This window comes from Coregonus clupeaformis, chromosome 13 (assembly GCF_020615455.1).
Source record: "Coregonus clupeaformis isolate EN_2021a chromosome 13, ASM2061545v1, whole genome shotgun sequence".
Taxonomy (NCBI): domain Eukaryota; kingdom Metazoa; phylum Chordata; class Actinopteri; order Salmoniformes; family Salmonidae; genus Coregonus; species Coregonus clupeaformis.
Genome location: NC_059204.1, coordinates 31,522,426 through 31,547,761, shown reverse-complemented (window position 1 = coordinate 31,547,761; position 25,336 = coordinate 31,522,426). Strand labels below are relative to the sequence as shown.

The 25,336-nt window shown below is 43.8% G+C and overlaps 1 protein-coding gene across 3 annotated transcripts; it reads right to left on the bottom strand.

The window, feature by feature from the left end:
• Positions 1-93: 93 nt before the first annotated feature.
• Positions 94-24,911, bottom strand: LOC121579242 (protein transport protein Sec24A). 3 transcript variants are annotated; one of them, XM_041893652.2, is made up of 24 exons: positions 24,525-24,911; positions 21,097-21,924; positions 18,925-19,089; positions 18,521-18,598; positions 17,926-18,003; positions 17,589-17,752; positions 17,120-17,301; positions 16,875-16,977; positions 14,783-14,909; positions 14,403-14,512; positions 13,972-14,084; positions 11,657-11,775; positions 11,305-11,360; positions 10,858-11,064; positions 8,816-8,939; positions 7,352-7,510; positions 6,992-7,165; positions 5,628-5,738; positions 4,709-4,884; positions 4,275-4,412; positions 3,915-4,019; positions 2,522-2,614; positions 1,910-2,013; positions 94-1,569 (listed from the first exon to the last, which is right to left on the bottom strand). In XM_041893652.2, exons 1-24 carry the CDS (start codon positions 24,583-24,585, stop codon positions 1,455-1,457), a joined length of 3,690 nt encoding a protein of 1,229 aa, XP_041749586.2. In that variant the 5' UTR covers positions 24,586-24,911; the 3' UTR covers positions 94-1,454. The 3 variants fall into 3 exon arrangements, with proteins under 3 accessions (XP_041749586.2, XP_041749587.2, XP_041749588.2); XM_041893653.2 differs by lacking the exon at positions 18,521-18,598; XM_041893654.2 differs by lacking the exon at positions 18,521-18,598 and having other exon boundaries at positions 17,926-18,000.
• Positions 24,912-25,336: the final 425 nt, after the last annotated feature.

Here is a 25,336-nt window from a genome sequence, read left to right as displayed (position 1 = left end):
AACCTGTTGTTGAACGTCTTTCTTCAAATTGATCAATCACAGTTCATGGCTTGATCAGATGAATAGAATTAAAGGACCTTGGACAAAAAGTCATACCATTCGAGACAACATCCATTTTAATCGTACCCTGCCCATCCATGGTACAAACCACAACTACGTTTAAAAAGTCCCAAACATTTTATTTTCTTAGCGTCATTTCACCTTCATATGTTCATACTAAAATCAACAATTCTTTACCATTATAATGTAGTCTTTTCAATATAGAAGTATCAATAAGCATGATTAAAAGATCACAATGGCTTTGTTATGTCTGTGTTAAAGAATTTCCCATATCCTATTATATTAAAATATTTCATATATTGTGTCTGTATTTAAACAGAGGTTTAATAATAAAAAGTAAGTTCCCATACAAGGCAATTATAGTATTTAATCAGGTCGGGAATCTCATAAGTTAAACTAAAAAAAAGTATTTTAAAAAGCGACATCTTCAGAGTTGTTTTGAATGTCCATGAGGAGAGAAAGAGAGGGGGGAAAGGGTGGGTGAGTGAGAGAGTCTTTGAAGGACAGACCAGACCCAAGAGATGAGACGGCGTTCCATTGCTTAGGGGCAATTCCAATTCCACGGTAACAGTCATTGTGCATAGAGTTGTATGGTTTGTTTAACTTTGCAATCACTGGTTTTTGTTTAAAATACATTTTAAAGTGAAAAATGTGAGTCTCAGTGTCACTCTGTTACCGTGGAACTGCCCTTAGTCAACAACATTCAAGGCAGGAAATTATAACGAGCTCTGTTCACCTACGTCTACATTTTACTTTACATTAAGCCTAGAGATTTGTTCAACACAATAATAACAACCAAAATAAAAGCACACTTCTGTCCTGTACCAATAATCGGTAGATTATTATCATCATCGTAGCTGAGATACTGTGTTCTTATGCATAAGGTGACATCCAATAATAACAGTCCTCGAGGGTAGGCGATACTCCTCCAACATGGCCTTTAGCATGATGCATATATTACTTTATTAACAAATACAACTGTGCTTTTTGAACAAAAAGACTTCACATCAATAGCCAGAACTGAATCTGAAAAGATGTCTCTCTTAGAAAGCATCTTTTCAATCATTGACGTACATAATATCGTGTCATGGATTCCCTGGTCTCAACAAGATGTTCCAGCTGGAAAAAGAGCCAAATCAGCAGCAAAATCTGAATTCGCCTAGCTGCCTCTGTCCAAGTCCTGCTTACCACACAAAGTTTGATCTGTTTGAGAGAAAGTATGCAGATGGGGGGGCAATCTTTCGGAAAGGCAATGATAGACACACAAAAATAGTGCGCCACAACTGAAGGTGCTGTGAGGCAGCCGTTCCTGACAGGTTCAATCCTCCCACCGTTCGTTCACACACTGATGCACATCCTGTCAGTGTTCCCAGGGCTGACTCCATAAGCTGCGTTTACTTGGAGACTTGCTGTTGGACGTGGAGTAAAAACTCATAGTAAGACAAGGCTGACTCTGTCCGATCCTCAATCATGTTCTGCATAAAGCTGGCTTTCAGTGGGCTCTCATCCCTGGAAAGGAACAGAAAAGGAAGGTTGGATCCACAAAATTTACACATCGTCTACTGCGGAATTGAACTCAGTCGTTTGACAGGTCAGCAAAACTCTGTAGGCTGTCAACACGTTGTCAATGAGTTCAACCTGATCTTAATACTTCTCATTTTATTTTGGGCTTCAAACTTAACCAAATGGCCCCCTATTCCCTATACAGTGCACTACTTTTGACCAGAGTTCTACAGGCCCTGTAGTGAACTATAAAGGGAATAGGGTGCCATTTGGAATGCAGACATAGCCTCTGAACTCCCCCAGTGACTTCATCTAGTAGAGCCACAACAGTGTTACTACTGCCTACCTGATGACATGCAGGATGGGGAAGAAGGGCCTCTGTTCCCTCAGCCAGCCAACAAACGCTCTGGTTCTCTGGGACTCTGCAGTGTCCAACTCTGGGAGAATGTTCTGGGAGATACAACACATAATTATATCTTCATGGTCTCCCTTTCAGGAAATCAGTTTTAAACAGCACAGCATTATACTGCAATATAAATACATAGTACAATGTAAGTCATAAACAAAAGATACAACCAACACGTGAATTAAGTGGTATATGGCCAATATACCAAGTCTAAAGGCTGTTCTTAAGCACGACAATGCAGAGTTCCTGGATACAGCCGTTAGCTGTGGTATACTGGCCATATACCACAAACCCGAGGCGCCTTACTGCTATTATAAAAAACTGGTTACCAATGTAATTAGAACAGTAAATTGTACTTTTTTGTCATACCCATGGTATACTGTCTGATATACCACAGCTTTCAGCCAATCGGCATTCAGGGCTCGAACCACCCGGTTTATTATACAGTATAATACACAGAGGTCCTGGTAAGCGATACAGAACCTTGTCAGGAGCAGGGGAGATGGGCTAAGAGAGACCGTTAAAGGGGGAGCAGGTACTTAGGTTCCTTACCATGTTCTGAGGCACAGCAGCGTAGTTTGGGACCCCGAGGACTTGCGTGAGGAAGTTGGGGTTGCAGTTTCTTCCGATCCAGAGATAGATCACCTGTTGGAGAACATTGTGTTCATGTTATCCATCTGTCTGTTTGTTGAGAAGAATCCACTGTAGATGTTGTAGTAAGTCTATCTATTTTGTATGCCAAATGACAGAAAAATGATTCCTCAATAATCATCATCATGCAAATTAGCGCAAGCTAAAGCATGATGGTGCAATGCATCTTACGGTTGATGATTCAATGTGTCAATGCTTTCATTGTAGTTGTCCCTAACAAATAAATACACTACATTACCAAAAGTATCCAACATTTCATTCTAAAATCATAGGCATTAATATGGAGTTAATCTTCCCTTTGCTGCTACAACAGCCTCCACTCTTCTGGGAATGCTTTCCACTAGAGGTCAGGGCTCTGTGCAGGCCAGTCAAGTTCATCCACACCGATCTCAACAAACTTTCTGTATGGACCTCGCTTTGTGCACAGGGGCATTGTCATGCTGAAACAGGAAAGGGCCTTCCCAAAACTGTTGCCACAAAGTTGGAAGCACAGAATAATCTAGAATGTAATTGTATGCTGTAGCGTTAAGATTTCCCTTCACTGGAACTAATGGGCCTAGCCCGAACCATGAAAAACAGCCCCACCAAACTTTACAGTTGGCACTATGCATTGGGACAGGTAGCGTTCTCCTGGCATCTGCCAAACCCAGATTCGTCCGTCGGACTGCCAGATGGTGAAGCGTGATTCATCACTCAAGAGAACGCGTTTCCACTGCTCCAGAGTCCAATGGCGGCGAGCTTTACACCACTCCAGCCAACACTTGGCATTGCGTATGGTGATCTTAGGCTTGTGTGCGGCTACTCGGCCATGGAAACCCATTTCATGAAGCTCCCGACGAACAGTTCTTGTGCTGACATTGCTTCCAGAGGCAGTTTGGAACTCGATAGACCATTTTTACGCGCTACATGCTTCCGCACTCAGCGGTCCCGTTCTGTGAGCTTGTGTGGCCTACCACTTCGCGGCTGAGCCGTTGTTGCTCCTAGACGTTTCCACTTCACAATAACAGCACTTACAGTTGACCAGGGCAGCTCTAGCAGGGCAGAAATGTTACGAACTGACTTGTTGGAAAGGTGGCATCCTATGACTGTGCCACGTTGAAAGTCACTGAGCTCTTCAGTAAGGCCATTCTACTGTCAATGTTTGTCTATGGAGATTGCATGGCGGTGTGCTCGATTTTATACACCTGTCAGCAATGGGTGTGGCTGAAATAGCCGAATCCACTAATTTGCAGCGGTGTCCACATACTGCTGTATATATAGTGTACATCATCATCATCATGGTCATGCTACTAACCGAGCCAGCATCCATGAGGAAGGCCCCCTCTCTGCTCAGCTTCTCCACAGACAGCTGCTGGACTCTGGGCTGGGGGATGGCACGCTCACTGATGTTCAGGGCTCCCTGTGGAGGGGGTGGAAGGAGAGGAGGAGGAAAAGAGGGGAGAGAAGCTAGGTTAATAAAACAGGAAAAATGCAATATATCCACAAGTCAGATGGAAGCAGAACCATAGACCTAAATATCGGTGTTCTATCTTTTTTATAAATGATCTGAGTGTATAAGAGGTGATAAACTATAAGAGTGTACAGAAAAAAATTGCTCTTATTTTATTATCATTATCTATGCTCTGGTGTGAACAGTGTTTCCCCTCGCCCTCACCTCGTCAGTCAGGTCGTCCACACGGTACAGCGCTGGGTGGATCATCAGCATGACGTATGCCAGAGGCTGGTACTTCAGCTGACACATAGCAAACACACGGTCGTCCAGCCTGGTGCTTGTTCCCGTTCTGAAGGCTTTCTGTGGACCACAGGGAATAAAAACAACATATGAGCAAAGCAGCACAAAGGGTGCCAAGGGTTCTGTTCCAAGACTTATGCCATGCCGAGTTGTATTATAACTACAGTTGAAATCCCAATGGGAAGTAGGTTTCATCCCACATGGCACCCTGTTCCCTATATTGTACACTACTTTTGACCAGAGCCCAATGGGCCCTGGTCAAAAGTAGTGCACTAAACAGGGAACAGGGTGACATTTGGGATGAAGCTGTAGATTTCCAGGGGACTAGCCAGGGAAAGAGTGGGTGGGTAGTGTACCTGTTTGAGCAGGGCCAGGATGTAAAGAGGGAACAGCCTGAGGCAGGCGGGGGCCAGGAGGCCAGGCTGCTGGATGGTGAGCACAGAGGTGCGGTAGGACGTCAGAGAGTCGATGGAAGCGTTGGTCATCGCGTCTCGGGCGTCACTCAAACTGGCCGTCACCGAGCGATCCACAGCTAGAGGGAGAGGACACACATCAGGAACAGGGCATTGAATTCAAAACTCTCAGCTACATTTTTACCTCAGGGATCGGGATTCACAAGTTACATGATTGTACATTACATGTTTGCAGTCATGGCATTCATTACAAAAAGCAACCATTGGGTTCAATCATTTCTGCTAAATGGCATATTATTATTTCTTGTTGCTTTATATCAGGGTAAACCAGCAATAACAGTACCTCATATTACAGTAAATTCTCTTTAGAAAAACAATATTTGGATAGTCTGTAGAGCATCTACAGATGGACTATCTACTAACCCTGAACTTAGCCCTTACCCTAACCCTTATTCTAAACCTAACTCTAACCTTAGCAAGCAGTTGCTTATCTGTAGAGCTTCTACAGATGGACTTTCCAGACTATCCAAATAAAGTGTGACCGAATAACATTTAGAAGAATTACATTTCATCAGTGACTGAATAGAACGAATAAAACCTCTAATACATTATATGAAGATTAGTCTTCAGTCAGTTTGATTTAGCCACTTGGATTCAACAAAGGTCACGGTAATCAGGCAACCATCTGACATCACCCATGACCATCTGTCCTTGCAAATGAGGCAGCTATGGCACTGTGTGAATGACAAGCCTGTTCTCACTATGAGACATTAAAGATCACAGGATGATGGGACCTGGTACGTAATGGAAATAAACATGCATTTAATAACTACACCAAGACTGCATCCCAGGAACTACCTACCCATGCTAGCCAGCAGACCAGTGATAGCCTGGACATCAGCCCCAGCAAAGATGTCGGACAGGGAGTTGACAACAGGCAAACACATGGTGTGGACTCGAATTCTTCTCTCTCCTGTAGAAACAACACCAAGCAACAAGTTATTATTTCAGCGTTACAATTGGTATGCATCGGAAATATAATAATTTGTCCAGAAAGGCAACAAATAAAATTAAACTAAATTGCCCTTCAGAAAGAAATAACATTTTCAAATTTCAGTATCCATTATAAAAAGTGTTCCATCGCACTCGTTCATGGTTCATGTTTACAAACAGTGAGGCTGAGTCCCAAATGGCATCCTATTCTCTATATAGTACACTTTTCTTGACAAGAGCCTTTTGAGTCCTGGTAAAAAGTAGTACACTATGTATGGAATAGGGTGCTATTTGGGACACAGCCAGTGAGTCTAAACCAAGTAAATCCCACAGAAAAAGAATGACAATAGCTGTGTTCGAATACTCATACTAACATACTGTATACAACATACTTAATGAACATATACACTACATACTATTAGTTCATTTTTATTTACTGTAAACAAACGGTATCCTTTCAGTTGAGTGTGCTAGCGCTTTGCCCGTCTACCGGAAGTTGATGCTGTTGCTATGCAACTTCTTGCTAGCTTGTTAGCATTTCAAATACTAGCTAGACATCTTACGACTTCATTAACAATGTCCATTGAGAACGCACAACAACTATACCACAGCTAAGCATGACATGAATAATCAAGTCAATAAACGTTGAGTAGTTAGTTAGATAGCATATAGTTAATATACTAGCAAGTTCGATGTATTAGTAGCCAACTAACGTTAGGTAGCTAGCTAACATACCGGTACATACAAGCAACTGCTGTAATGATATGATATGTGGTTCATAAGGCTAGATTAGCTAACAAATTGTCAGCCAACATAACTTATCTGAAAAGTAATTACTTTATTACATTGCTCAACATCTGTCATAATTAGTTAAATCATGAATTTGTATCGGCTCTCGTCGGACTTCGGCTGCATATTTTCCACAATTATCTTCCAATCTGAAAATGTTGTGAAGCTACGCCCATTTTCTGAAGAATTGCATTATGGGCCCTAAAAGCACGGAAATAGTGTCCACTTCTTGTATACTTCGTATTTTGGTGAATATAGTACGACATCAGGGAACTTTTGGCATACTAACTATATCCATACTATGACCTATAAGCATACTACATACTCAATGTACGTCACAAATAGTACGGTTAGTATGAGTATTCAAACACAGCTCATCTTTTTATGGTAAAGCTCCCTACACCATCTCAGAGCCCCCCATCACAGGAGCTCCAGACAGTGTACCTTTGCTGGACGTGTAGAGCAGCGCAGCCTGGAAGGAGACGGACTGCATGTCCACCAGGTTCTCCTCAATGGACATCTGCACAGCGAAGCCCGCGTCTGGGTTCACGTTGGGCAGGGACAGCAGATCCGTGGAGCGCACAAAGAAATTCCCATGGAACGTGTGGATGGACAAACCTGCATGGAAGTTGAGGGGTCAGAGTTGAACATTTTCTTTTCACAATAATCAACATACAAAATAGATATAGAAGTAGGTCAGAGAGATTTGAGTTAAATACATTTAATCTGACAGTTTTTCCACGTGAAATAACATAATACAAGGCAATCTTCATAGTGAAAAAGTATTGAGTGATGACTTGTTACCTTTAGTGCAGCGGATCCTCATTACGGCCTCCAAGCCAATCTTCCTGGTAAGGTACCTCTTGAGATCCTTCTGGAAGCACTCAACCCCGGCTGGGTTGTGCTGCTGCTGGTAGGAGGGGTAATAGTACACACTTCCTGCTGAGTACCTGGATATGCAAGCTGACGGGAGGAGAGACAGAAGATGAAGCAGAGATTACACATTAATCGTATAGTACGATGTTCTATACGAAGGGCCTTATCATTTGTGGCATTTGAATAAATTTACATTGAACAAAAATAAAAACGCAACAACAATTTCAAAGATTTTACTGAGTTACACGTCATATAAGAAAATCAGTCAATTGAAATAAATTCATTAGGGCCGTGCATTATCATGCTGAAACACGAAGTGAAGGCGGCGGATGAATGGCAAGACAATGGGCCTCAGGATCTTATCACGGTATCTCTGGGCATTCAAATTGCCATCAATAAAATGCAAATTGCGTTCGTTGTCCGTAGCTTATGCCTGCCCATACCATAACCCCACCGCCACCATGGGGCACTCTGTTCACAACGATGACATCAGCAAACCGCTTGCCCACACGCCGCCATATGCCCGGTACAGTTGAAGCCGGGATTCATCCGTGAAGAGCACACTTCTCTAGCGTGCCAGTGGCCATCGAAGGTGAGCATTTGCCCACTGAAGTCGGTTACAACGCCAAACTGCAGTCAGGTAAAGACCCTGGTGAGGACGACAAGCATGCAGATGAGTTTCCCTGAGACAGTTTCTGCAGAAATTATTCGGTTGTGCAAACCCCCAGTTTCATCAGCTGTCTGGGTGGCCGGTCTCAGATGATCCCACAGGTGAAGAAGCCGGATGTGGAGGTCCTGGACTGGCGTGGTTACACGTGGTCTGCGGTTGTGAGGCTGGTTGGACGTACTGCCAAATTCTCCAAAACGACATTGTTGGTGGCTTATGGTAGAGAAATTTACATGCGATTCTCTGGCAACAGCTCTGGTGGACATTCATGCCAATTGCACGCTCCCTCGAAACTTGAGACATCTGTGGCATTGTGTTGTGTGACAAAACTACACATTTTAGAGTGGCCTTTTATTGTCCCCAGCACAAGGTGCACCTGTGTAATGATCATGCTGTTTAATCAGCTTCTTATATGCCACACCTGTCAGGTGGATGGATTATCTTGGCAAAGGAGAAATGCTCACTAACAGGGATGTAAACAAATCTGTGCACAAAATTTGAGAGATATAAGCTTTTTGTGCATATGGAACATTTCTGGGACCTTTTATTTCAGGTCATGAAACATGGGTCCAACACTTTAAATATTGCATTTATATTTTTGTTCAGACGTATACAGCAACATCAGAGACACACATACAGAGCACTGCTGGCTGCTGAAATAAGGTAACTTTGTTAATAATAAACACATTGAAGTTCAGATGTATGAGTCAGAAGGCACCGCTCACCTAAAGAGGCCAGGTCACAGTACTGGGTGCTCAGTAAGAACAGGTCTACAGCCACCTGCTGTCCTGAACAGTCCAGGGCCAGCTTCTTATAGAAGTCTGTGGCAGGAGACAGGTTCTGGATGTCCTGGGGAATCACCACACAACACAATGAGCACCACAGAACATTTCTAAAAAAAGAATGAGTATATTATGCATAGAAAATTTCTGAACTGTATTGAGATAAAGATATCAAGATTCAACCGCCACTGCAGAACAGATGTGCACACTGCATACAGTGGGGGAAAAAAGTATTTAGTCAGCCACCAATTGTGCAAGTTCTCCCACTTAAAAATATGAGAGAGGCCTGTAATTTTCATCATAGGTCCACGTCAACTATGACAGACAAAATGAGAAAAAAAAATCCAGAAAATCACATTGTAGGATTTTTTATGAATTTATTTGCAAATTATGGTGGAAATTAAGTATTTGGTCAATAACAAAAGTTTCTCAATACTTTGTTACATACCCTTTGTTGGCAATGACACAGGTCAAACGTTTTCTGTAAGTCTTCACAAGGTTTTCACACACTGTTGCTGGTATTTTGGCCCATTCCTCCATGCAGATCTCCTCTAGAGCAGTGATGTTTTGGGGATGTCGCTGGGCAACACGGACTTTCAACTCCCTCCAAAGATTTTCTATGGGGTTGAGATCTGGAGACTGGCTAGGCCACTCCAGGACCTTGAAATGCTTCTTACGAAGCCACTCCTTTGTTGCCCGGGCGGTGTGTTTGGGATTATTGTCATGCTGAAAGACCCAGCCACGTTTCATCTTCAATGCCCTTGCTGATGGAAGGAGGTTTTCACTCAAAATCTCACGATACATGGCCCCGTTCATTCTTTCCTTTACACGGATCAGTCGTCCTGGTCCCTTTGCAGAAAAACAGCCCCAAAGCATGATGTTTCCACCCCCATGCTTCACAGTAGGTATGGTGTTCTTTAGATGCAACTCAGCATTCTTTGTCCTCCAAACACGACAAGTTGAGTTTTTACCAAAAAGTTCTATTTTGGTTTCATCTGACCATATGACATTCTCCCAATCCTCTTCTGGATCATCCAAATGCACTCTAGCAAACTTCAGACGGGCCTGGACATGTACTGGCTTAAGCAGGGGGACACGTCTGGCACTGCAGGATTTGAGTCCATGGCGGCGTAGTGTGTTACTGATGGTAGGCTTTGTTACATTGGTCCCAGCTCTCTGCAGGTCATTCACTAGGTCCCCCCGTGTGGTTCTGGGATTCTTGCTCACCGTTCTTGTGATCATTTTGACCCCACGGGGTGAGATCTTGCGTGGAGCCCCAGATCGAGGGAGATTATCAGTGGTCTTGTATGTCTTCCATTTCCTAATAATTGCTCCCACAGTTGATTTCTTCAAACCAAGCTGCTTACCTATTGCAGATTCAGTCTTCCCAGCCTGGTGCAGGTCTACAATTTTGTTTCTGGTGTCCTTTGACAGCTCTTTGGTCTTGGCCATAGTGGAGTTTGGAGTGTGACTGTTTGAGGTTGTGGACATGTGTCTTTTATACTGATAACAAGTTCAAACAGGTGCCATTAATACAGGTAACGAGTGGAGGACAGAGGAGCCTCTTAAAGAAGAAGTTACAGGTCTGTGAGAGCCAGAAATCTTGCTTGTTTCTAGGTGACCAAATACTTATTTTCCACCATAATTTGCAAATAAATTCATTAAAAATCCTACAATGTGATTTTCTGGAGAAAGAAATTCTCAATTTGTCGGTCATAGTTGACGTGTACCTATGATGAAAATTACAGGCCTCATCTTTTTAAGTGGGAGAACTTGCACAATTGGTGGCTGACTAAATACTTTTTTCCCCCACTGTACTTCTCTTTACCAAGTAATTAAAATAGAAATGTACAGCAAATGGCACCCTATTTCCTACATATGGGATCTATGGGCCCTACAAAGTAGTCCACTATATAGGTAGTAGGGTGCCATTTGGGATACAAAATGTATAAACCAATGTGACCCAGGCTCTCGCTAGTCCCTACCTTGGCTGAAGCTCTCTGGTTGGGGTCCTCTCTGGACTTGAGGGCCCCCACGCCCAGGTTGGGCAGCTGTGTCTGGAAGACGGACACGCGCCCCCCGGTGGCCGACAGCAGCTTGAAGGCTGCCTGCAGGGCCGGGCCCAGAGCAGACTGGGTCTCCATGGTCTTGCCAAACATCTGGGGCAGGCTCTTCAGCAGATCCTGCACCAGCTGTAAAAAAAAAAAAAAAAAATCTATAAAGTTTTGTAATGCAAAACAGAGCGTAAGAGAGGTTCAGGCAAAAAAAATTACCCAATGTGAATGTGTCTTTTGATGGATTTTCGCAATGTTGTTGTGAGTAGTTTGACAGATTGGACTCGTAACATTTTCTTTTGAAATGTTGTATTGAGAGTGCCTGTCTCTGGAGAATATTAGGGAATATGCTCAGGAATAGTTTTAAGAGCTCCTTACCTCCTTGCATTCATTGAGGTTCACTAAAAGGCTGTCTGGTGTTGGTAAAAATATATCTGGAAGAAAGGAATAAACAGCATAGAAGACCATTAGACCATTTCAACCTGTTGAATACTTTAAAAGTACAGCATTACAGCACCATTTATTTTGTAGCCCTATTTCTACGGTGTTTTCTATGTCGTCACAACTTAAGACACTGATGATTGGGCGAAGCATTTGTCACAAAATAATGAATACATTTTCCTTTCTTTCACTGCAAATACTGAGTGTGGACCTTCCTCATTTTCCTAAGCATTTCTAGACAGTGAATTACTCTAATGACAAAGCTTGTAAGCCCTTGCTCCTCTCTCACCTTCAATGTCAGAGACAATGAGCATCTGTGGTTGGGCCAGGCCCTCCTGGAGGTTGTAGAAGTGGATGGTGCTGTCAAAGGTGATGAAGCCAATCTTTGTCCTGGAGTCTCCAGGGAGCCTGGAACAAACATGGTCAGTCAGCTGATACTCACAGGACACACTGATGTGTGTGGTGGGGTTCAGATACTCACAGGACACACTGATGTGTGTGGTGCGGTTCAGATACTCACAGGACACACTGATGTGTGTGGTGCGGTTCAGATACTCACAGGACACACTGATGTGTGTGGTGGGGTTCAGATACTCACAGGACACACTGATGTGTGTGGTGCGGTTCAGATACTCACAGGACACACTGATGTGTGTGGTGGGGTTCAGATACTCACAGGACACACTGATGTGTGTGGTGCGGTTCAGATACTCACAGGACACACTGATGTGTGTGGTGGGGTTCAGATACTCACAGGACACACTGATGTGTGTGGTGCGGTTCAGATACTCACAGGACACACTGATGTGGTGCGGTTCAGATACTCACAGGACACACTGATGTGTGTGGTGCGGTTCAGATACTCACAGGACACACTGATGTGTGTGGTGCGGTTCAGATACTCACAGGACACACTGATGTGTGTGGTGCGGTTCAGATACTCACAGGACACACTGATGTGTGTGGTGCGGTTCAGATACTCACAGGACACACTGATGTGTGTGGTGCGGTTCAGATACTCACAGGACACACTGATGTGTGTGGTGGGGTTCAGATACTCACAGGACACACTGATGTGTGTGGTGCGGTTCAGATACTCACAGGACACACTGATGTGTGTGGTGCGGTTCAGATACTCACAGGACACACTGATGTGTGTGGTGCGGTTCAGATACTCACAGGACACACTGATGTGTGTGGTGCGGTTCAGATACTCACAGGACACACTGATGTGTGTGGTGGGGTTCAGATACTCACAGGACACACTGATGTGTGTGGTGCGGTTCAGATACTCACAGGACACACTGATGTGTGTGGTGCGGTTCAGATACTCACAGGACACACTGATGTGTGTGGTGCGGTTCAGATACTCACAGGACACACTGATGTGTGTGGTGCGGTTCAGATACTCACAGGACACACTGATGTGTGAGGTGCGGTTCAGATACTCACAGGACACACTGATGTGTGTGAGTGCGGTTCAGATACTCACAGGACACACTGATGTGTGTGGTGGGGTTCAGATACTCACAGGACACACTGATGTGTGTGGTGGGGTTCAGATACTCACAGGACACACTGATGTGTGTGGTGGGGTTCAGATACTCACAGGACACACTGATGTGTGTGGTGCGGTTCAGATACTCACAGGACACACTGATGTGTGTGGTGCGGTTCAGATACTCACAGGACACACTGATGTGTGTGGTGCGGTTCAGATACTCACAGGACACACTGATGTGTGTGGTGCGGTTCAGATACTCACAGGACACACTGATGTGTGTGGTGCGGTTCAGATACTCACAGGACACACTGATGTGTGTGGTGCGGTTCAGATACTCACAGGACACACTGATGTGTGTGGTGCGGTTCAGATACTCACAGGACACACTGATGTGTGTGGTGCGGTTCAGATACTCACAGGACACACTGATGTGTGTGGTGCGGTTCAGATACTCACAGGACACACTGATGTGTGTGGTGCGGTTCAGATACTCACAGGACACACTGATGTGTGTGGTGCGGTTCAGATACTCACAGGACGACACACTGATGTGTGTGGTGGGGTTCATATACTCACAGGACGACACACTGATGTGTGAGGTGCGGTTCAGATACTCACAGGACGACACACTGATGTGTGTGGTGGGGTTCATATACTCACAGGACACACTGATGTGTGTGGTGCGGTTCAGTTAAAATCTACATTGTTTTTCTCTCTCTCAATACTTCTGTAAGTAATTGTATTTCTGTGTCTGAATCACTGTTGACATGTTATTAATATTATTGGCTACATTTTGTATATTGTCCAATGAAAAACCAATAAATAAACATAGTTTTAGGGCTATCTGAGGTTAAACTGAAGCCTTTAAGCTAGCTAGTATTGATCAGTATAGAAAATGTTATTACATAGCTTAATAGGACAATACAGATAGAGACAATAAGTAATGAACCATCCTGTCAGGGCTGTGGACATTATCCCAGGACTGTATTTCATCTGCATCCCAATGGCTTCCATAGGGTTCTGGTCAAAAGTAGTGCACTATATAGGGAATAGGGTGCCATTTGGGAAGCACCCTCGGTCTGTAACTGATGTATACATACGCATTGATGTTCTCCAGCAGTGACTGACAGACGACATCTAGGTATCCAGTTTCCACGGCGTTGTGGGATACATCCAGCACGAAGAGGTAAACGGCAGGCTGGGGGGGTCTCAGCTGAGGATGACAGGTTTCACACCATCAATACAAAGACTAACACAAACACTGATACACACCACACACTATCACATTCTAACAAAACGTGCAAATGCTTCCTAGATGAACAACTCCAGGAAAACAAATCCATGGAGTCAAAGCCTGATGGAATCACTATGAACACGGCAGCAGTGGAAGACTGCACATTTCATCTGTATTTAGCTAGCAGATAAAAGGGGGGGAAATGTAGCCATTTAACATATATTTCCAGGCAAAATAACATGCAATGAGTTGCTTTAAATAGACAATAACTCTTAAGACTATATAATGTGTATTTACCATGTATTCTGAGGGTGCGATGAACTCGATGGTGGCGTTCTGGACCTCAGGTCTTTTGTGTGGCTCTCCGTACGATCTGCTAACTGGGTTGTACATGAACTCCTCTGGAACTGCACAACAAACATGGAGGTTATCATCAGTCAGAAAAGAACAGTACTGGGCTTGTCCGTCACTACAGTCATCAGGTGAGTGATATTCTGGACGTTTAGGTCAAAGATATGTGCTGGAAAACCTTGGTAGTGAATTCCTTTTCCAGCCTAACTTCTCACTTAAAACAAGTGTTTGTTTTTAATGAACATTGGAGCTGGTCAAAAGTAGTGCAATATATGGGGAATAGACAGGGTGTCATTTAAGATGAGCTTGGTGGCTGTGGTCCTTACCGTCATTGACCCGGTAGCACAGGTTACACTTCCATCTCCTCTGGTCCAGGAAGGTCACAAAGGGGTTGATATACGTCCTGCAGGAACGACACCTCACTATAGTGCTGGAGGTGACCACAGGCAGTTGCTGCAGTGTACAGACAAACCAAACAATTAAAAAAGGGCAATCTGGGATTGGTACATCATTTAAAAAATATAAAAAATGTAACCATTGATTCTTGAAGAATAAAACTTCATACAGCTAGTTGCTGCAGTTCACTGACAAATCAAACCATTAAGACAGGACATGTTAGGCTATGACAATCGTCAATGCCAAGTTCCACACAAATGAGAAACATCAAATTACAAAGGAACATTAAATTAAGCAGATTAAATACACATTTATTCTAGGCTATACAGTGAGGGAAAAAAGTATTTGATCCCCTGCTGATTTTGTAAGTTTTCCCACTGACAAAGAAATTATCAGTCGATAATTTTAATGGTAGGTTTATTTGAACAGTGAGAGACAGAATAACAACAACAAAATCCAGAAAAACGCATGTCAAAAATGTTAGAAATTGATTTGCATTTTAATGAGGGAAATAAGTATTTGACCCCCTCTCAGTCAGAAAGATTTCTGGCTCTCAGGTGTCTTTTATACAGGTAACGAGCTGAGATTAGGAGCACACTCTTAAAGGGAGTGCTCCTAATCTCAGTTTGTTACATGTATAAAAGACACCTGTCCACAGAAGCAATCAATCAATCAGATTCCAAACTCTCCACCATGGCCAAGACCAAAGAGCTCTCCAAGGATGTCAGGGACAAGATTGTAGACCTACACAAGGCTGGAATGGGCTACAAGACCATCGCCAAGCAGCTTGGTGAGAAGGTGACAACAGTTGGTGCGATTATTCACAAATGGAAGAAACACAAAAGAACTGTCAATCTCCCTCGGCCTGGGGCTCCATGCAAGATCACCTCGTGGAGTTTCAATGATCATGACAACGGTGAGGAATCAGTGGGAGGATCTTGTCAATGATCTCAAGGCAGCTGGGACTATAGTCACCAAGAAAACAATTGGTAACACACTACGCCGTGAAGGACTGAAATCCTGCAGCGCCCGCAAGGTCCCCCTGCTCAAGAAAGCACATATACAGGCCCGTCTGAAGTTTGCCAATGAACATCTGAATGATTCAGAGGAGAACTGGGTGAAAGTGTTGTGGTCAGATGAGACCAAAATCGAGCTCTTTGGCATTAACTCAACTCGCCGTGTTTGGAGGAGGAGGAATGCTGCCTATGACCCCAAGAACACCATCCCCACCGTCAAACATGGAGGTGGAAACATTATGCTTTGGGGGTGTTTTTCTGCTAAGGGGACAGGACAACTTCACCGCATCAAAGGGACGATGGACGGGGCCATGTACCGTCAAATCTTGGGTGAGAACCTCCTTCCCTCAGCCAGGGCATTGAAAATGGGTCGTGGATGGGTATTCCAGCATGACAATGACCCAAAACACACGGCCAAGGCAACAAAGGAGTGGCTCAAGAAGAAGCACATTAAAGTCCTGGAGTGGCCTAGCCAGTCTCCAGACCTTAATCCCATAGAAAATCTGTGGAGGGAGCTGAAGGTTCGAGTTGCCAAAGGTCAGCCTCGAAACCTTAATGACTTGGAGAAGATCTGCAAAGAGGAATGGGACAAAATCCCTCCTGAGATATGTGCAAACCTGGTGGCCAACTACAAGAAATGACTGACCTCTGATTGCCAACAAGGGTTTTGCCACCAAGTACTAAGTCATGTTTTGCAGAGGGGTCAAATACTTATTTCCCTCATTAAAATGCAAATCAATGTATAACATTTTTGACATGCGTTTTTTTGGATTTTTGTTGTTGTTATTCTGTCTCTCACTGTTCAAATAAACCTACCATTAAAATGATAGACTGATAATGTCTTTGTCAGTTGGCAAACGTACAAAATCAGCAGGGGATCAAATACTTTTTTCCCCTCACTGTATGTATTCTTCTATCTTTTATCAGAAGTGGGATTGGTACTAGGAAGAGTCTACTGAGGGTTAGGAGTGTTTTGCATGTTGGGAGATAGTGGGCAATGTCATACCGAGAGATCTTTGAAGGGGTGGAGCAGCAAGCCGAGTGGAAGCTTGGCTTTATTTAACAGAGACTGGGTCTGGGGGATGCTAGTCAGGGTACTCCGGAAGACCCTGTAGTGAGAGGAGGCGAGAGAAACACAACAGGTCTAAACCAGTACATTTTATAGTTAAAGTACATGAACACTTTTTACAATATTCAACATTGTGGAGGGGGTTGATGTTGAAAAACACTGCCAGAAAAACTACCACTCACTCTGGGTGGCAGTTGATTTTCTGCAGGTCCTTGGGCAGGCAGGGCGTAGGAGGGGTGAAGGGGCCCGGGGGGAGCAGGTTCCTCTCCTGCAGCAGGTTGACCACCCTCAGGGCCTCAGGGGTCTGGGACTGCAGACTCAACCCAGCTAGGGAGGGGCTCAGCTGGGATGGACCTGCAGAGGGCTGGGGAGGAAACATAGGACAGTACAGTGGTGAGTACAATGAACGAAGGTCAAAAGCAGTGCACTATAAGGAATAGGGTGCCATTTGGGACGCATCCCTGTTAAGTTTCAATATTTATAAACAGTATATACATGTCCTATTTCAACATTCAGAGTTCATTTTAAAATGTCTGTAAGGGTTCACGTGATCAGACAAGAGCTAAGCTCTAAATGTATATAATAGAGAAGATTCAGCGATGTACTGTTAGATTTGGATTTGGTTTGAGAAAGCACAGTCTTGTGTCTTACCTGCTGGTATGACTGAGGCGCATGGCTGTAAGGCTGCGTCGGGGCATGCATGGGATGGTGCATGGGGGAGGCGGAGGTGTTCTGGTACCCTGGGGGTAGAGAGGGGTAGGACAGACCCATGTGTCGAGCAGGGGGGCCCGGCTGCTGGGGCGGGAGTGGGCCAGCTATAGGGACAAGCACCAAAACAGGCCTCATGTCAGTTCTGAGTGTTGCTAGCAGTACATATAGGGGACTAAAATGGCACATTAGTCATTCATTAAATGTCACATTAGTCATTCATTAAATGTCACATTAGTCATTCATTTCTGATGAAACTATGGTGTAGTAGCAGCCTTACCCATTTTAGGGCCTGTCTCCAAGTGATCAAAGCGGTTGGGAACTTGAGCGCCATTACCAGGTGTGGGTATGTGTCCTGCTACAGTGCAAAGATTCCATAGTCGGTCAGTTCAGGATGGATAAAAACAACAACAACAACAAAAACATTCCGCTACTTTTGTGAAAGCACTTGAAAAAGGCGCTATCTGTCGGTTTAGTTTATGGAAAATAACTTAGGAATTAGCATACATGTTTTTGTTTGATGTTTCAGGTCAGTTGTGGTTCTACTTTGTTTTATTGCCACAAGGTAGAGAAAATGTAGGAATTGCATCTTCAATGCACATAATTCACAGTCACTATGAAAGACAGTAAGACACAATGTGATGAAAAATGTGATACCCATGAGGTCACTAAAATGTAATAATGGCAAAAACTAAGACAACTTAGAAAGTGTCAAACGTAAACACTGAATATCTGAAAGATCCATGGAAGTTCCGTAGGCCTTTTCGTCCTTTGAGAAACCATACTAATAATCTAACAGAGGACATGACAGATCAAATATGATCTCATCAAAACTACACAGGGACCACACAACACTGATAGTGACTAAACCACACCTGGACACTCAATATCATTCTCCTGGTTGTCGCACTCAGTGTGGGCATCATCATCACTAGCATCACTCCCACACTGAGCTGGCATGGTAGGAGGAAAGAGATGGCAGTGAGACCCAAAGGGTGGCTGTTGGAGATACTCTGGGATACCCCCCCCCCCCAAAAAAAAACATCCATTTACAACAAATAAACCACAATAAATATCTGTGGATGCTTCAAAGACCAAGGTAAACAACAACATATTGTTAGATGAGAGGATCAAAACAAATGTCTCTGAGTAGGAGTGCTGATCTAGGATCAGGTTACCCTCTTATTCATTATGATTTAAAATACAAAACTGAACTTGGATCAGCACTCTTGCGCTGAGATGTTGTATAAATATGGTCCCAGAAGTGATATTTCCTTACCATCAGTCTCGGGGCCAAAGGGAAGGGGAGGGGTAGCATTGCCCATGGGGGGTGGAGTGGGTCTCATAGAGGGTGGGGGTCCTGCAGGTGGGTGGCCGTAAGGTGCTGCCATACCTGGCTGGTATGTGTGAGGAGCCATGGGGTTCTTTGGAGGAGGGTCAGAGCCTGGACAACCACAACAACAGTTCAACATCACATCATTCAGGATCTTTAGCCACACATATTAAATGTATTATACAGTATCCTATCACAACCCTCTACAACACAAACCTTGTCCAAAATGTCAACATGACAATTGTATATTTACAGAAGTGGCTCCTACACAGTCTTCTGCTGCTAGCCCATACATCACACTGTACAAAGGCTTGGTCGAGGCTAACCTAAGACATTGTATTTTATTGTATTTTAATATTTAAGGAAGCTTGGAAGATTAGTCCAAATGAGGACTAAAAGAGATCCTAATAAAATAAAATCAAGACAATAAAACTGGCACCTATAGGCTACATCATGATGAATCCTGATGCATATCATGACAATGTATCCTATGGCTGCATTTACACAGGCAGCCCAATTCTGATTTTCTTTTCACTAATTAGTCTTTTGACCAATCAGATCAGCTCTGAAAAAGATCTGATATGATTGGTCAAAAAACCAATTAGCCTTGAAAAATGGAGTATACCGTATATGGTATGGGGACTATCATGCATAAGAGGAAAATAGGCCCCTCTGAGGAGAGTAACATTATATCCCTACACTGGAGGTGACGAGTCCCACAACAGCTGATGCTGCAGACCCAGAGTTAGCTAATGTCAATGAACCCCAGTGACTAGAGACTACACTGACTGTTGCATTTCAGACAAGAGTGAACTATTCTTCCAACAGCAAAGATCTGTCATTCAGATATTGTGAGTATGAATAAATATTCAGTCATCATCAAATCATGGCAACAAATCAATTTGAATGAAAATTGTCAACTGGCCAGATTGGAGTGAATCATATTAAAAACCAGGCATCAAGGAGTAATCTTTGATTACTGATCATGTGGTATTTCTTACACCACATTATTGTGGCATAATGCCCTTGATCATCATTCATGAATCACTGATGGCTTCTGACCAAATATAAGCGGTGGAAAACATAATCCTAAATATAAACCATAAATTTAGTGAATACCATTGGCGTTTAATATGAGGGTTTTTTGACAGACATATTTTTCTATGTCAATATGTCTTTGTTGTCTTTGTTTTGCTGTCAAACTGGAGGCAGTGAAAAAAGTCTATATTTGGAAAAGCTGCAGAGTTAATTGAAAATAATGCCACTGTTTATTAGACGCTATTTTCATTCATTAGGCTATTTTCTCTTGAACCATATGGTCTATCTACTAGAAACTCATCGACAATATGGACACCGATATTAAAAAAATGAATACTATATATATGAATAGATTTTTTTTAAACGTTATTCCAATATAAATGACCAAAATGACTGAAGCCCGCGCACCCACATGCTGCTGCTCCGTTCTTACACTCATCTCTCCAGATGTCTAGTCACTTTACCCTGCCTTCATGTTCATATCTACCTCAGACCTCTGCACATTGATCTGGTACTGGTACTCCCTGTATATAGCTCCATTCTTGTGTATTTTATTCCTTGTGTTAGTACTTGTATTTTGTATTATTTATTTGTTTAACTGCATCGTTGGGAAAGATTCGTAATCAAGCATTTCATGGTAAAGTCTACACCTGTGGTATTCAGCGCATGCAGCAATAAAATCTGTTTTTTATTTGATATTGGTGGTAGATATGATATCACCAGAGGTTACTGGAACTCTCCTTTGGTCCCTGGACAACTATTCAAGAGTGTCTGCCAAGGAGATATGTGCAGCCAATTGGATCGGTGTGTGTGTGGGAGCGGCAGCAGGGGGCAATGTCCACTTCCAACATCAGCTTGCTAGAACACTTCTGGCGCTTCCCTGTGACATCATAGTGACCTAGCATTTCACGGTTGTTAATCCCGATATGGAGTGTCACTACACAGTCAAACCACCAGTCAATGTCATAACATCATAATGTCTAAGTGTTTTTCATCATAGAAAGTCAAACTGCTGTAGCATATGTAACAGTGTGTTAATCATGGAGCCGTTGGACTGCTCCCTTCTGCACTGCGTTTTACCTTCGTGGGTGTATCTGTGGAGGGAGGTGGGAGGCAGGGAAGGCCCCGGGGATTGCATGGCGTTGTTGAAGACAGGAGAAGGCGCTGCGCTGTACCCCGCCGAGGTGGCCTGGGGTGGTGCCGGGCTAGGCGAGGAGGTCACGTGATTACCCACAAACGCGAGGGGAGGCGTGGCCATAGGAGGCGGCGCCCCAATTGGTGGAGGAGCTCCCATCGGTGGAAGGGCCCCATACTGCCAGGCTGGGGGGTGCTGGTAGTAGCTGTTAGCAGACACAGGTGGAGGGGTGGCATGCGCTGGGGGCATCCTGGGGCCTGGGCAAGGGCTGGTGGACTGAGGGGTGGCATGCGCTGGGGGCATCCTGGGGCCTGGGCAAGGGCTGGTGGACTGGGGGGTGGCATGCGCTGGGGGCATCCTGGGGCCTGGGCAAGGGCTGGTGGACTGGGGGGTGGCATGCGCTGGGGGCATCCTGGGGCCTGGGCAAGGGCTGGTGGACTGAGGGGTGGCATGCGCTGGGGGCATCCTGGGGCCTGGGCTGGTGGACTGAGGGGTGGCATGCGCTGGGGGCATCCTGGGGCCTGGGCAAGGGCTGGTGGACTGAGGGGGGGTCATGGGCTGGGGAGGTCCCATAGGAGGCCTGTTTAACATGGGCTGACCTGGAGGGGCCTGGTAAGAGCTGACTGGTGGGATGGGCTGGTAGGGCCCAGAGTTATAGAGTCCAGTGCCAGGCGGCATGGGGCCCTTGGCTTGCATTGGGTTGTATGGAGGCTGGTGGGACATGTTGTAACCCGGTCCTGGTGGCTGCAGCACTGCTGGATTCTGTAAGGGACCTGGAAGACAGGTTCATGACGACAGAGATTAGATTCCAGACCAGAGTTTGACATAAATTACAGCACCTCACTGACACCCCATGTGAATGTCCCATGACTATAGTCTGCATTCAAAAGAAAGTATAATGAGTAATAGCTGACTGCCTCATTTGCCTTCCAGTTAATAAAAAAAAGATGAGAAAATCTCATTTTTAAAACGATGTTTCGTTACTAGAACTAGAACTGCCTGGCAGTATTGATTGACTAGGCCTACAACAGTTTTTGGCTCTGAAGAAGGATTTGGGCTAGATAACTTTGAGAGCAGCAGAAATATTAGGCTAAATGCAGTCGGGCTGGGAATTGCCAAGGACCTCCCGATACAATATTTTCACGATACTTAGGTTCCGATACGATATGTATTACGATTCTATACTGTGATTTCATTGCGATTCTATACTGTGATTTCATTGCGATTCGATACTGTGATTTCATTGCGAGTCGATGTTCCAAACATATTGCTCACCATATGTCTGCTGCAAAGGGACAAGAGAGAGCCATGAGAAAACAAGTTTTGATCAGTCACGGAAATAAAAGTGCTGAAAACAAATTAGCTCGCTATTTAAAAAGATGGTTTGGTGCAGGTACACCCAACTTGTGCAAAATAATATCCCGATATGTAACTAATTTATTCCCCCCCATGTCCAGGAAGTCTTCAGCTACAATACTAGCTAGGATAAACAGGTGGAGATGGTGGGATTAGAAAACAACTCTTCTCAATGGCGAAGATGAACACCCATAATCCCTGTCTTTCCGGGCAGCACCGGTGAAATCTCCAACATTAAGCTGCCGGACGGCCACAGTAGTCGTGTTGAAGGCTTCCCTCCAATCACAGTGAACCTGGCCTGGGCCGAGTACAAATGCTCAGCCAATTACAGAGGCAAGTGTAGGAGTCAAACTCTTACCACTACTGTACAGCAAACAGACCACTGATAAAATATGCTATTGTTTAGATAAGGGCATTGTTTAGGCCTAAAGCAAAGTCTAGGAATTTCCTGGACTCAGCGAAGATATTCTTGATTAACGAGGGTCTATTGTTTTAACAAAGTGGAAAAGTAAATTAACTAGGATGAATTCAGCCAAGATTAAATCCACTTTGGCAAGAATGATCAGAGTTCAAAAAACAATCTTGGAGTAGAGACTTTTTATTGCCTCTTACACATAGATAAGGAAACGATGAAGGCCAGATTAACTCTAGCCTAGGGGGCTTAATCATAAATCATCAATAGCCAGACCCAACAGCATAAAGAACTTGTCCTGCTGTAGTCAAAACCCTCCCTGGTTATCTATGGACAAAGAGAATGAGTACTACTTGTACTGTACAAATAACACTGAGTTTGACTGCCAGTGTCTAATTCAGTCCAGTTGGATGGTTAACTTTCCCTCCTGAGATTATTGATACGAAACAGCTATCAAACAGCACATAAACATACAAACAATATTTTATAATTACTATGTCATTCAGGGAGAGACAAAAACCCGTCTGTTTATACTACTGAACTTTAAAAAAAAAAAATATCTGGCAACTAAATTGGATCATCCCAAACGTGCCACATGTACACACAGAGGTAGAGCACAAAAAAGTCGCTGTGGTACGTCATTCACTTCTGTGTAGATGTAGCAAAGCATAATACGATTAGAACTATAATTTTATATTTTATGTGACACCAGCCAAGTGATTCGGAAATGGCAACGCAGTACGCAACAGTCACGCGACCCATACCCAAAGAACCTCAACAAATGAGAGGAAAGTTTAGCCCTAAACAAAGGCTAAGCCCCTATAAAACAACTAGGGGATGAGTTTATCCGTGGACAGGGTATCAATCAAATCACAAGACTCAAAGGATATAGCTAATAGGATCTTTTTTGTGAATTACTCTGGTTAAATATTTACCCAAATCTTAGTTCCACGTACAATATGAGTCAACTAGCTATAGCTAGCTAGCTAACTACAGTGAGCAAACTAGCTAGCTCAAAAACGGACAACTTGTAGCATCATCGTGACCAAAACAACCATCAGTCTCTCCCCTGAACTTGATCTTCAATTGAGAGTTATTCTGACTACAAATTAATGTGTAGTCATCTTCTAATGTTAGCTAGGCTGTCATTCAAGGTAGCACTAGCAGCTAGCTAACGTTAGCGAAGCTAGCGAATTGTCAGTAAGCTGCAATTTGTGTCAGTCTCTAGTCTATAACCAAGTTTAGCTAACTAACGTGAGATACCTGACTAAATGTCACCTACTCTAGCTAAGCCAGATCATCCTAGCTAGTTACGTAGTTGGGGAATCAAAGCGATTACTTATGTCCAAATAACTAGCTAATATGAACAATGTTTTTTTTTTAGCTACAGTCTTGATAGGAGTAAGAGACCATTAGCCCCACTAACATTAGCCATAATTTATGTTAGCATTATTAGCAAGCTAATGTAGTTAGCTAGCCATCGCACTAACAAGCCAAATCAGATTCGGATAAAGTAAAAGCCTATATTGTTAGCTAGATAGCTAGCTATCAAACAGTTGTGAGGAGGTAACGTTAGCTGGCTAACATTAGTGCGAAATTGCTCACCATTTGCGTATGGCTGTCCTCCTGGCCCATTCTGAGAGTTGAATCCCGTGTTACTTGACATCTTGAAATAGACACCGACCGTAATCAAATTAAGAAGCTTGGTTGGAGAATAGCTAGTTGCGTCTTACTTGGCTAGCCGGCTAGCTGTTTAGCTAGCAATGGGAGCTGTCTGTTTAACGGAGCGTCTTTACCACAGGCTTTCAGGTAAAAAAAAAAAAAAGAAGAAGAAAGTGAATTAGCCGACTTGTTAGCTATCACAGACCATGGTTGGGACCGTTCCCCGTCCAACTACGGGTGTAAGCCTTGTCAATATAATCGTGTGATACTCTCCTTTCTCTAATATCTCTGTTGCTTCTCTCTTCTTGCACAGGAAGTTGGGATCACCCACCCAGCACGAACAACGTAATACCTCCTCAAGCATGCGCAGTTGGTACACGTGGCACTTCCTGTGCATAGTGGATTTCTACAGTACTGGAAACAGTGAAACACTCGCAATGTTGTACTGTCTTCGCTTCCTCTGATGTTTGAGTAAAAAACGTAGGATCAGTTAAATACATGGTGACAGACTGTATATTACAAATACAATTAGTTTATATAAAACCAGACTAATGGTTCACTTTATAATAAATACGTTTCTCCAGCGTGATTTTATACTGGAGTGGAAGACTGGACTGGAAGTAGAAATATGTTCAGATCAGAAATATAGACATACCAAACTGCCCCTTCATCAAAGAGTTTGTACAATATGGTAGGATGAATATGAGTATTTAAATAAAATGTTTTCTGTGTTAACACATTTAGATTACAGGAGT